The 13,641-nt window shown below is 36.2% G+C and overlaps 1 protein-coding gene across 1 annotated transcript in view; it reads left to right on the top strand.

Annotated features, from left to right (window-relative positions):
- Positions 1 to 7,932, top strand: part of LY75 (lymphocyte antigen 75) — a 99,883-nt gene extending 91,951 nt beyond the window's left edge. The window contains exons 32-35 of the mRNA XM_012745224.2: positions 118 to 267; positions 2,416 to 2,538; positions 4,753 to 4,920; positions 6,294 to 7,932. Coding sequence (XP_012600678.2) covers positions 118 to 267; positions 2,416 to 2,538; positions 4,753 to 4,920; positions 6,294 to 6,472 — 620 coding nt within the window. The 3' untranslated portion in view covers positions 6,473 to 7,932. The remainder of the gene's footprint in view (positions 1 to 117; positions 268 to 2,415; positions 2,539 to 4,752; positions 4,921 to 6,293) is intronic.
- Positions 7,933 to 13,641: the final 5,709 nt, after the last annotated feature.

The raw sequence follows: 13,641 nt of genomic DNA, 5'->3' as shown, positions 1-13,641 counted from the left end.
GAGTTCAGTGGTTCTTGCCTGTAAACACAACAGTTTCAAACAGGGACGTGTGATGGGATTTAAAAGGTAGGCAGGTTTTTCTATGCATTATAACAACTGTGTCCAACATTTTTGTAGCTAAACAGCTGTCCCCCTATAAATACTCCTCAAGATGCCCAGCAGCAAAAGGCAATGGATCTCGGTGGATCCAGTATGAGAATCACTGCTACATGTCTGACCAGGCATTGCACAGTTTCTCAGAGGCCAAAGAATTGTGTACAAAACTTGGTGAGTCAATATTTCTTTTATTTTCTTTGACTCAATAATTTAATTCTTAGAGATTCTTCTTAAGGACCTAATTCAAAGTAATTATCATATTTTTAAAAAATATTTTAAAGCACTTGTCATTTATAATAGCATTATAACCTGACTGCCCAGTGGTAGGGAAATGGTTAAGTATTTTGTGATATAGAATCTCAATAGAATATCAGAATAACCATTAACAATTATCAGTGTAAGAATAAGTACATGGAAAATAAAAATAAGTAGGAAGAAGTAGAATAAAAATTGCTAAGTGAACTGTTAAATAAAAATACCGACAAATGGAACAGTTTTCAATATAGTCATATATGCTTAGATGAAGGGATTAAGAGGTAAAAATGTATGCAAAGTTGGCTAAATAGTAAATATAAATTACAGATTTCCCATTACTTTGTTATTAATAAGTAACATTAGCCTGACCAGGGTAACAAAATCGAAGCCCCACGGGTTGTCCATTCATTCTGCAATAGGATTGGCCCACATCCAGGGCTTTTTGTCTTCAGATTTAGCTGTTTTAGCAGCCATGATTAGCTCTCTCCCGTGACAATTCAGTCTACAGACAAACTGTAGAATGACTTCTAGGGAGACAACCTAGAGTTTTTCAAAGACCAAAACTGTTTGTCTGCCTCCTCAGGTAGGAATTTAGCCAGGCAGACGGCACTTATCTAATTTATTTTGCTAACTATTGTAGAGACACTTGACTGATTAAAAACTTTTCTGGTTACTAGAAACTTTTGTGTGAGAACTGTCGTGTGTTATACATGTGTATACTTGATGGGAACTATTGTAAACTATTTGTGTGTTCTGAAAGTTGGGCGCTGAGAGATATTGTGGGAGTGATGTCATTGTTTCTCTTTTCTCATCTGAACAGTGAGAATGAAAATAGGACTTACTTCATAGGCTGGTATAGGTTGAGTTGTAGGAATGGATGAAACGAGATGACATATACAAATGTGGCACAGTGCCCTGCAAATAGTGAGTTCTCAAAACTCTTATTATTAGAAAGATTGAGATCAACTTTCTTTTTTTCTTTTTTTTTCTTTTGTCTTACCATTTCTACCAATGTCTTAGAGATCAACTTTCTAATTCTATAACTAGCTAGCCATGTAAACCTGAACAATTTTCTTAATCTTCTTGAGCCTCAGTTTCCTCATCTGTAAAACAGTGATAACTCCTTCCTCTACCAGGTGGCATAATACTAATCAAGGTAACTTATAAAGTACCTGCACACTGTGGTGTTCTATAAAGGAGTAAAGGCTTTCCTTTGTCCCTCTTAAAATACCCTCCACCACAAAAGAAATGCTTTACTTAAAGTATGGATAGGCTGGTTACTGTTGAAGACTACTTGATTTCATTGGATTGATTTTCAACTCTAGTTATTATTTTATTTCTATCCCTTCTTTCCCTGCTCCTGGTGATAACACTATTTTCTCTGTGAGAAAGGGTTACCTATGAAACTTCAAGAATACTCACTCATTCAATTCCATACTATTTTGTTTTAGAATCTTACAATGGGCATGACCAGGTACATTTATGTATACAATATTAAAGGGAAGACTAATGTTCCCCAATCTCAAGTCTATTCACTTTTATTTTCATTTTAATAGAAGCAAGTTTAAAGCTGAGTTATTTATACAAAAATAGTTGTTGAGGAGAACCTGCTAAAAATCTGTATGGGGGACTCATTTCTAACATCACATACCCCAGTTATTATCACTAACTGTTCAAACACAAAGGTCTCATTAGTTAGGCAGTTCCAAGATCAAAAATATTGCCATCCTTCTATACCACAGTTCTGTAAAAAAAAAAAAAAAAAATATATATATATATATATATATATATATATATATATCTCCAAATAAATATTTTGAAGAATCATGGAATTTCTATATTTCAATCTAGAAATGTTTCTAACTTTTTTGGAAGCTTTTATTTTTTGGAAGTACTGTTAAAATCTTGACATAAATACCAGTTTTTAAAATCAGTCTCTGTGTAAAGCTTGAATTTCTCAATGATCTTGTTCATTATAGATTTTTTTCAAATGGCTAGTTCAGAATAAACTATTTCTCTAGTATGCATAAAGGTAATTCATTGGGGATTTGTTTTTTTCAACAGATCATTCTGCAAATATTGTTTCCATAAAAGATGAAGCTGAGAATAAATTTGTGAGCAGACTGATGAGGGAAAATAATAATATTACCATGAGAGTTTGGCTTGGATTATCACAACATTCTGTCTGTAAGTAACACAATTTTGTGTGCAAAGAGAGTTGCAACTTGTCCTAAATACCATTCTTCAGCCTTGCTAAAGGATGTTAAGTGGTAGCTAAATCAAATGCTTCTTATTGATAAATAAGCTAGGTCTGCTTGCTGTTCTGGAGGCTTAGAAATTTTGAAGGAATATGTAATTCCTGTATCCCCAGTGTCCTACGAGGAACCTGTACTTCCCTAAGACTTCTTCACCTTACTTCTCTAAGACTTCTAGCTCCAATCATCACATGCTTTTGCAGTTTATTATCCTGTTATTCAGAAACTTATCTTCTTGCAATTCTCTTCACTCTTTGGATGTTTTTACCATAAATTAAAATTAAATCTTTGGGCCAGGCACAGTGGTTCACACCTGTAATCCTAGCTCTCTGGGAGGCCAAGGTCAGGAGTTCTAAAACAGCCTGAGCAAGAGCAAGACCCTGTCTCTACTAAAAATAAAAGAAATTAATTGACCAACTAAAAAAATAGAGAGAGAAAAAATTAGCTGGGCATGGTGGCACATGCCTGTAGTCCCAGCTAATCAGGAGGCTGAGGTAGAAGGATTGCTTGAGCCCAGGAGATTAAGGTTGCTGTGAGCTAGGCTGACGCCATGGCACTCTAGCCTGGGCAACAGAGTGAGACTCTGCCTAAAAAAAAAAAATTAAATCTTAATAGAGATTTTTTTTCAAATAGCTTAGTAAAATTGCAGAGACTTCATTCAAAGAGAATTTGTGGAAGAATTTTTCAATAAGAAATAATATGTATGAGATTTGAGTGAATTTGGAATTGATAAAGAATGAAATTAGTGCAAATTTGAGAGAGGAATAGGAAGTTTGTTTCACATTTTATGTAAAGTTGAATTTTAAATTATTAAAATAAATGTGAATTCTAAATGTTAAGTATTTGTCAAAAATGAATGGATTCAATGTTGGCCATCTCAGTTGGACACAGTGGCTCATGCCTGTAATCCTAGCACTTTGGGAGGCAGAGTTGGGAGGATCACTTGAAGCCAGGAGTTCAAGATCAGCCTGAGCAACATAGTGAGACCCTAACCCTACAAAAATTGTAAAAATGAGCCAGGCATGGTGGTGTGTGCCTATAGTTCCAGCTACTCATGAGGCTGAGGCAGGAGGATCGCTTGAGCCCAGGAGTTTGAGGTTGCTGTGAGCTATGATGGTATCACTACACTTCAGTCCCGCAACAAAGTGAGACCCTGTGTCAAAACAGTAAAACAAACCAAAGTTGGCCATCTTAATAAATTGTAGCTTGTGTTTACACTGTCACCACAAGGTGGAGCCACCTCAGCTGGGAAACAAAAATGGAGTCATGGTGGTGGCAAAAGGGGAGGCAGCTTTCTGGACCCTTCTTCTTCCATTAGCATATTTTTTTTTTGAAACAGAGTCTCGCTTTGTTGAACAGGCTACAGTGAGTGCCATGGCGTCAGCCTAGCTCACAGCAACCTCAAACTCCTCAGCTCAAGCAATCCTTCTGCCTCAGTCTCCAGAATAGCTGGAACTACAAGCATGCGCCACCATGCCCGGCTAATATTTTTCTATATATATTAGTTGGCCAATGAATTTCTTTCTATTTATAGTAGAGACAGGTCTCACTCTTGCTCAGGCTGGTTTCGAACTCCTGACCTCGAGCAATCCACCCACCTCGGCCTCCCAGAGTGCTAGGATTACAGGGGAGAGTCAGCGCGCTCGGCCTGCATATCTTTAATGATATGAGTTCTTCAAATTGGTGGAGAGAGGATATGAATGAGTCCTTAGAAATCTATCCCTCACACAATAAATGTGCAAACATTCTGCACTTTAATCAAAACACCACAATCTGTATTAGTGCTATACAACAGAACTTTCTACAAAGATGAAATGTTCTGTATCTGCACTAATATAGTAGTCACTAGGTACATGTGGCTATTGAGCACTTGAAATGTGACTAGTGCAAGTGAAGTGCAAGTGATTTACGTTTTTTTTCATTCTTAATGAATCTCATTTTAAAAAGTGGCTAATTGTTCTGATAAGGTGAATCTTCATCAATGTAAAATAATTAAAAAATAAGAAAAAAGAAAAATGTAAAAAAGATTAATTTAAAAAAAATTAAAAGCGGCTATTATACAGCACAGTTCTGATGAGTCATATGAACTACATGCTTTTGACTTTTAGTGGCAATAAATATTGGTGCATGCAATTTCTTTCTTCAGACCAGTCCTGGAGTTGGTTAGATGGATCAGAAGTGAAATTTTTCAAATGGGAAAATAAGAGTAAGAGTGGTAATGGAAAATGTAGCATTTTGTTAGCTTCGAATGAAACTTGGAAAAAAGTTGAATGTGCACATGGCTTCGGAAGAGTTGTCTGCAAAGTTCCTCTGGGTAAGTGTATAACCTGTCCTTAAGGAAGCTTTTTTTCAGAACAGGTAAGGAAATAAATATACCAGTCAATTATACACAAAGTTTTGTACGTGGTCCTGAAGTATTTAGTCCTTAAAGTATATCCAAAAATCTCAATTAAGCTGCAGAGATTTTTCCCCTGAAAAATAGATTACAAGAGATAATAAATGCGCAAGATGTCTAGGGCTCCCAAATGAAACTATTAAACAGTCTAAACTTTATATAATTCTTTCCTAAGAAAAATGGAAGCTGCCAGAGTATTAGGGAGGTAATTTCTTTGAAAATGGTCTTGAGATATATTTTATTCTATAGTTTGAATATGTAAAAGCTTAAAGGTCTATTTCGGTAGTTAATTTGCTTCCTTTCTTCCCATTTCTATGAAACTCATGATTAATTTTAAAATAATGCAAAACTAGGTTTAATTGCTTAAAATTTTCAGGGTATCTCTATGAAATCATAATTTTAGCTTGTGTTTCATCATGAATTGCTACATAAAATAACCATAAAAATATTATCTTAACTTCGTTTCTGGAGAAAGAGCTCTAAATTTTTCACAAAAACATTTTTAAAGATCTAGCATAAAAATTTCCATTTTGGTGTATAAATATTAAAGATAAAACCCGAATTCTAGGTAATCAGTATCTATATATGCATGCATTGACTCAGCAAATATTTAGTGTCTACTATATGTCACTCGTGCCCTGTTCTATGTCTGGGATACCCCAGTGAACAAGACAGATAAGGTACCTGTTTTCACAGAGATTACAATCTAGTGAGGAAAGATAAACAAACAAGCAGGTCAAGTTTTGAAAGAGAGGGAAATATCAAATAATTGTAAACTCTATGTGATCGAAAATAGGTAGATAGCTACTCTAGGTTAAGTTATCAGGGATAACATCTAAGAGCAGGAGACACGGAGATCTGAAGAATCAGCCAACCAAAGATCAGGGGAAAGCAAATAATGCTTTATTTGGCTCCGAGTAAGTCAAACACAAAAATTTACAGCTTTTAGCAATTTGCTATCAAAGTAGGATAATATACAGGTAGCAATGTCTTCCTAAAGGGGTGTTGGGAAGGGAAAGTAAGAGTAATCAAAGTGTTTTTAATTTCTTTGGAAGAAAATTCCTATAGCAATGAAGAGGATTTGAATGAAAAGGAAAACACCTAAATCTGAAAAGAAAGCACTTAAGGGTTTGATGATGAGTTTGAATTCTGTGTTAATGCTACGCAACAATCATGTATTTATTGTATCTAAAATGTACACAATTTATGGGCTTATCTATGTGACACATACCTGAGTGTATAAAATTAATAATTGTATTCTCTCCTCCAATGTCAAACTTTTTCTATTCCAGGCCCTGATTACAGAGGAATAGCTATTACAATTGCAATCCTAAGCGTCTTAGCTCTCATCAGCGTACTCATTTGGTTCTTCTTCCAAAAGAATCGTTTGCACTGGGCACGCTTCTCATCAGTTCGATACGAACAAGGAGTGAATGAAGATGAGATTATGCTTCCTTCCTTCCATGACTAAATTATTCTAAAAGTTTGCTAATTTGCACTAATGGGATAGGAGAAATGAGCCACTTTAAAAATTTCCCAGTGTCAGTATTTACTCTGTTCCAAAGTAGAAGTCTTAAGTACTTTTTCAGTTGCTTAGGTCTTAGGCATATGCTGGTATCCACAATTAATTGCCCACTAAATGCCATATTCATAACTCTAATTAATACAAATGGAGAGGAACTTGATGCTGGAACTGAAGTCCAAATTGTTTGGAGGGTAATAATTTTAATGTGCATTTACTCTGCAGGAATATGGTTGGTAACTAGGATATATATTTTTTAATGAAATTTCTAACAAAATCTTAGAAAATTAAAATTACTAGTTACATATACACTTTTAATTTTTAAAAGCATCCAGCAAAATGCAAAATTAGTACCTCAAGGTAAAAACCCAACTGCAAATAGTTTCAATGTTGTTTCAAAAGAGTGATTTGTAGCATTTGGGAAAAATTATTAAACAATGAGATACGCTTACTTTTTATACAGCAAAATGATGCCTCTTGGCAAGATGCTTCTTATAGTATTCCAAAGATACGTCATACTAATATTATTTAAATGCAAAAGTTTTTTCTGTTCATAAAACAATGGCTATTAAAGATTTAGCACTTAACATTTTCTAAAGTGTGGGGATGTTATTTTTAGATTGATTAGGTACCCTGAAGCCGTATGTTTTCTCTTTTCTGATGTAGCACATATAACTGCTACCTTTTTAAAGGGAATCAAGTAGATATAAGACTGCTTGAAAATTTTACAATTTATATACTTCACATAACATGTCAACTTTTGACTAAGAATTTTTTATTATTTTCTTACCTTTTTATATGAGCTAAATGGAGAAGGGGTCCATGAAGGAAATTATATAACCTGCATTTGTAAAAATAAGGATTTTTCAATGAAACTCTAAACCTTGTAATTACTATTAAAATGTTTAAAATCATGAATTATTAAGGAAATATTGTTTTATGGTTATCATTTAAAATTTTTACACCTAGAATATTTTCTTAATAGCATCCACTGAACATGGTGAATGTTTTATTCAGCATTTAACTTATATTTATACTTTAAAGTATTTTGGTATGAAATCCACAGATTTATTTTAAATTTAGAGTGTTTATACTATAATAGAGTTGTAAATAATTTTTCTAAGACAGTTTTAATATAGTTTATAGTTATCCCAGAATATTTTTTTATCGAATGTGTACGACTAGTTCTCTTGTCCTATCATCTGTACAATTTTAGTCATTAAGATTTTCCTTGAGAAACTGAACCAACTAGATGTGAAAAGTATGGCTGTATATAGTGGTGATGTCATAATAAAGTGATTTTCTTTTGAATAAAATGTTGGCATTAATCCTTGTTGAAAAGAAAATATCTGTAGATGGGGCTTTATTATGTTAGTCATATAGTATGATGAGAAATAAAATGTGCAGCTATTATAAATTGAGGCATTCTTTAAGAGATTTTGTGTGCCTTTTGTAAAGGATAAATGTAAGGATTCCTACATTTCTGAATGTTTGGTTTTAGTCTCCTTTTCAGATTCCTCTTGCTCAGTGTGTCTTTTGACTAGTAGGATCAGCAGGGATTCCATCTGTGTTCCACTTACTTATCATTCTTTGTGCTCTCCTCAGGAGAGCCTGCCTAGCCCTCCCCCTTTAACAACCATTTCTAAGCTAATAGTTCAAATAGATAGTTCCAGGCTCATATTTCTAGCCACCTACTGGACAGGTTATGTGAAAGTCCTCAACATGTCCAGAACTGCCTGTATTTTTTTTTTCTGGTCATGTTTTTGTTTGTTTTTGGTTTTTTGAGACAGGGTTTCGCTCTGTCCCCCAGGCTGGATTGCAGTGGCATCATCATAGCTCACTGCAGTCTTGAACTCCCAGGTTCAAGCAGTCCTCCTGTTCAGCCTCCCAAAGTGCTGGAACTGTAGGCACAAGCCACCATGCCAGGAATACAAATGCCCATGTTGTTTTTCCTTCCTCATTTCCCTGTTCCAAATGTTTCAGAAGAACTAAAGACAGTTCATTCCAGGCTTCTCTTGCTAACCCAACCATCACACGTGGACTGATAAAATTAATTTCTTAAAACCAAGAAAAAGGCTGATGAGGGAGATGAGTGAAGAGGCTGGTACAAATAATCCAGGAGGAAAAAAAGGATAAAGACCTGAAATAATCCAGTTGAAAATGGAGATACCATGTTTCCCTGAAATTAAGACAGGGTCTAATATTTATTTTTCCTCAAGAAGAAAGCAGAGGGGGGGAAATGGGCATTTATTGAAACCTTAAAATCTGTACCCCCATAATATGCCAAAATAAAAAAAAAAAAGAAGAAGAAAGCAAGTCCTCCTGTTCAGTCCTCCTGTTTTTTGTTTTTTTTTTTGTTGTTGTTGTTGTTTTGATTACCTAAAAAAGCAAGTACATAGATGTAATGATGATATATTAGGGGACAAACATTCAAGTGATACCAATAATTATCCCCTTCTTCCTTCTTCCCCCATATACAGCATGTTCCCATCCCTGATCCTATGGCAAGATATTGTCATTATCTAAGAATTTTCCCCTGCAAATGGTTGCTATAGTCTTAGTAACCCCCAATGCTGATATCTCTGCTAAGATTTTTCTGGAGAAAGTTAGAGGTCAAGATTCCTTTATCGAAGTCTCATTCAATCCCAAAACCCTCTTGGAGAAACAAAGACCCAATTTTTATTATGACACAATTAGTTCAACAATTTTATCATGCTTAAGACAAATTTTAGCTAGTTCTCAAAATAAAGACTTTTTTTTTACTAGACCTCATGACGTGTGCAGTTACTTCTACTTCTCTACATATTCTAAATTAGAACAGTCTCACTATATTTACATCTCAACAAATTTAGTATACATGTATTTCCCTTTTTTCCTGAGCTAAATTAATCACAAACAGAACTTGAGAAACTTCTTTTCCATTCTCACACTCAATTTTTTTCCTTATATTCTTTTTCAATTAATATGAAAAAAACATAAAACCATACTCCTTGTCTCACAGGCAAGAAACCCAGAAGTCATCTTCAAGTCCTGTCTTTCTCATCTCCCTAATCCAATGATTCTGTCAATTTTATCTCAGAATTCTCACCAAGCAGATGCCATGTTTCCCCAAAAATGAGACCTACCCATATAATAAACCCTAGCAGGATTTCTACGCATTTGCGCAATATAAGCCCTACCCTGAAAATAACACCTAGTGATGGGCGTGGCTACACAGGGTATCTGCACAACCCATGCAGTATCTGCACAACCCATGCATTTGCATTTCGTCCCGGTAAAGAAGAGGAGCAGCCCATCTCATCTGCCCCGTGAGAGCTCTATTGCTCGACATGAGAGATTGGGGCCAATGGTTCTAAAGGAAATAGAGTCGCAAAAAATTCAGGATGGAATTCAGGGTTTGGAAAGTTGTTATGATGATCCAGAAGAAGACGACTTAACTGTATTTGAATACATGTAGATTGTTGTACCGTACTTAAAAAATATAACACATATGCTGAAAATAAACCCTAGGGTGTCTTCTTGAGGAAAAATAAATATTGGACCCTGTCTTAATTTCGGGGAAACATGGTATCTCCATTTTTCAACTGGATTATTTCAGGTCTTTATCTTGTTTTTCCTCTTGGATTATTTGTACCAGCCTCTTCACTCATCTCCCTCATCAGCCTTTTCCCTCCATCCTAGTTTCAGCACCCCTGGGTCTGGGGAAGCTGAAAAACACAGAGCAGGACTTACCCTCTGTTTTATTCTAACATTCTCTAGGCCTAACACCTCAGGCCAAAGGCCTGCCCAGCAATGCCAAGCCCAGGGACCTTGCCCAGGGACTTTACATGGGTTGTTGATCAGTCCCGAGAAGGCTGGGGTCTTAGTTCCCTGGCCAAATACCCTTTTAATACAATGTAGGATCAAGTCAATATTGATCCACTTGCTAAACAATGGAGAGGCAGAGTCAGATAAAAGTGGAATCTAGGAAGTAGGAAACCAAAGATGGTCTCGGCTCATAGAAATGCAGCAGAGTGCTTAAGCCATAATCCAGATGGGAGTGAGCTGAAAAGTTAGAGGGAAATTAGGGAATGGAGAACGTTAGATTTTGAGAAGTACATTGTGGATGGAAAGAACAGGGATTGGGCCATAGCTAGAAGGAGAAGGATGGAAAATTTTTTTCCAAAGGAGGGGGGCAAGGCAAGGTAAAGAGATTCACAGGTTTAGAAGGTGAGAGGAAAAACAAAAAGTGTGAACACAGAAAAGTTGATGATGCAGGGGAAAGAGAGAAAGTCATTAGTGGCAGGAGATCTCAGAGAAGATGAGATGAAAGGAGCCATTCCAAGCAGAAAGAGGAATTGGGTTCAGATGGGACAGGGGAAACATACCTTCCTCTGAGGCCACAAGCGAAGACCTGCAGATCATCATTTGAAGATGTTTGTCTATACCTGATGTCTTCCACTTTCTTGTTGAGTACTAGAAGGCAAAGTCTTCTGCTAAGAAACGTAGGGATGGCAGATGGTTTCCTACCTTGAACAGAACAATAAAAAATTGAAATACCTAATAGAGGAACAGGAGAGGACAATGACCAAAGTAAAATAAAATATAAGGATTGCAGAAGAGGCATATAGGGCCCAGATGAAATTAAAAGCCATATATTTTTAATGACAACCATCAGGAGAATTGATTGATTGCCTCTATTTGTCCTCAGTTCAGTGAAGTTGAGGAAAAGCAGACCCCAGATTCAGAGTTGGCCAGGCGAGTGTACTAGAGGAATAAGGAGAACAGAGGATATGGTGTCCAGGCTGGATGGATAAGCAGAAATAAAAGGCTGAGAGAAATGATGCCAAAGAGGAGGTAACATGAAGTGAAAAAGAAGAAAAAATTAAAGGTATGAGGTGTGACTGGCGAGCAAGACATCATAGTGAGAGATTTTAGTAAAATAGCACATTATCTTACATAAAGGCAGTAAGTAGCCTGTTATATTAGCAAAATAAATGAGGCAATGTGCACCAGAGTTAAGAATGGCAAAAATATACCTTTCCTTAGTTCAAATGACTTAGAAAAATAACAACATTAAAATGGGTTATTTGCCTAAATTAGATGGATACATTAGGATGTCAATTCTATTGTAAATCTAACCAAGTAATTGAAAATTAATTTAATACAAGGTTACCACATTGATAAAATATACTTTGGTGCCTGAGGTGGGGCAGTAGAGAACTTTTTCAATTGCATAGCACAGTTCACTTTATTAGTGCAGTTAACAGTGCAAAAGAGTCCAGAATCAAGATGTGTCAATATTTAATGGACAATACCTTTGAAAGGATTCAGTTTGGGTTTGGTAGATAATAAACTCATTATTGACAGCTTGAGAAGAATCAAAATAAGTAAGTTGAGCAAGACCTTGTTACTTTGTCAAAGTTGGTAAACCTGGAACAATTAGAAAAACCAACAGAAGACTTGGGTTCTGGTTCATTTTTTGGCATTCACTGTGTGCCCATGGGTAAGTCACATCCCTTCTTTGGGTCTCAATTTCCTTATCCGTAAATAAAGATGGTTCCTACCACTTCTAACTCTCTATGACTGTCCTATTGACCCCTTGGTCAAATTTCCTTGGTGTGATCACTTCATTTCAGACTAGACTATCAGAAACATGGAAAGGATTAGAAAGAGTTGGAAAGAGTTAGACTTGATTTTTTTAAAATAGATTTTTTGAGCAGTTGTAGGTTTATAGAAAAATTGAGCAGAAAGTACAGAGTTCCCATATACTTCCTTACACACACAGCTTCCCCAATTATTAACATAGTACATTTTTTACAATTGTTGAGCCACTATTTATACTTTTAAAAAAATTATTTTAATTATTATGGGTACATAATAGTTGTATATATTTATAGAGTTCATGTGATGTTTTTGATACAGACATACAATGTGAATTAATCAAATCAGGGCAATAGTGATACATTATTATTAACTAAAGTCCATAGGGCTTATCTTTGTTTTATACAAATCCATATCTATGGATTTTGACAAATGCATGACGATATGCATCTACCATTACAGTATCATACAGAATAATTTCGCAGCTCTAAAAATCCTTTGAGCTCCACTTATTCATTCCTTTCTTCTTCTCTGTCTCCCAATCCCAAGCCCTGGCATTACTTATCTTTTTACTATCTAAAAGTCTTGTCTAAATGTCTTGTCTAAAATGTCATATGGTTGGAATCACATAGTATGTAGCCTTTTCACATTGGCTTTTTTCCCTTAGCAATACATATTTAAGCTTCCTCCATGTCTTTTAGTAGCTTTATAGCTCTTTTCTTTTTAGCACTGAATAATACATTTTTTTTTTTTAATAGTGACAGGGTCTTGCTCTGTTGCCCAGGCTGGAGTGCAGTGGTACAATCATAGCTCACTTCAGCCTTGAACTCCCATCTCAGCAATCCTCCCACCTCAGCTTCCCAAAAAGCTGAGACTACAGGCACAAGCCACCATGACCTGCCTGAATAATATTTCATTGTATGGATGTACCACTGTTTATCCATTCACCTATTGGAGGACGTCTTGGGTACTTCCAGATTTGGGTAATTATAAAGCTGCTATAAACATTCATGTGCATGTTTTTGTGTGCATGTTTCCAACCTGTTTGGGTAAATACCAAGGAGTAAGATTGCTAGATTGTATGGTGAGAATGTTTTAGTTTTGTAAAAATTTTCCAAACTTTCTTCCAAAGTGCCTGTACCATTTTGCATTCCCACCATCCGCAATGAATGAGAGTCCTTGTTGCTTGACATCTTTGTCAGCATTTGGTGTTGTTGGAGTTTTGAATTTTAGTAATTCTGATAGGTGTGTAATGGCGATGGGGAAAATGGCAGGTGCTGGGAGCAGCCGCTGGCCGCCTCCCTGTGGTTCCGCATCTCCACGGGCCAGTGCTGCGCCTGGCCAGTTGGAGGGCCCGCTGGTGGCACACAGCCAAACCGCCCTGGACCCCCCACGTGTCCCCAGGCCCACATGCTGCTGCCTGTTTCTGGCCATGCTGTTTGTGTGATCCTGATTGGGTGATTTTTGAATCCCACTGTTTTTGATTGGATGCTAAAACCTGTTGTTGATCAGATGTTAAAGCTTATTGCTGATTG

The sequence above is a fragment of the Microcebus murinus genome, chromosome 8, assembly GCF_040939455.1.
Source record: "Microcebus murinus isolate Inina chromosome 8, M.murinus_Inina_mat1.0, whole genome shotgun sequence".
In the NCBI taxonomy this organism is placed as follows: domain Eukaryota; kingdom Metazoa; phylum Chordata; class Mammalia; order Primates; family Cheirogaleidae; genus Microcebus; species Microcebus murinus.
Note: the sequence above shows the minus strand (reverse complement) of the source record. Positions and strands in the feature narration are given on the sequence as shown.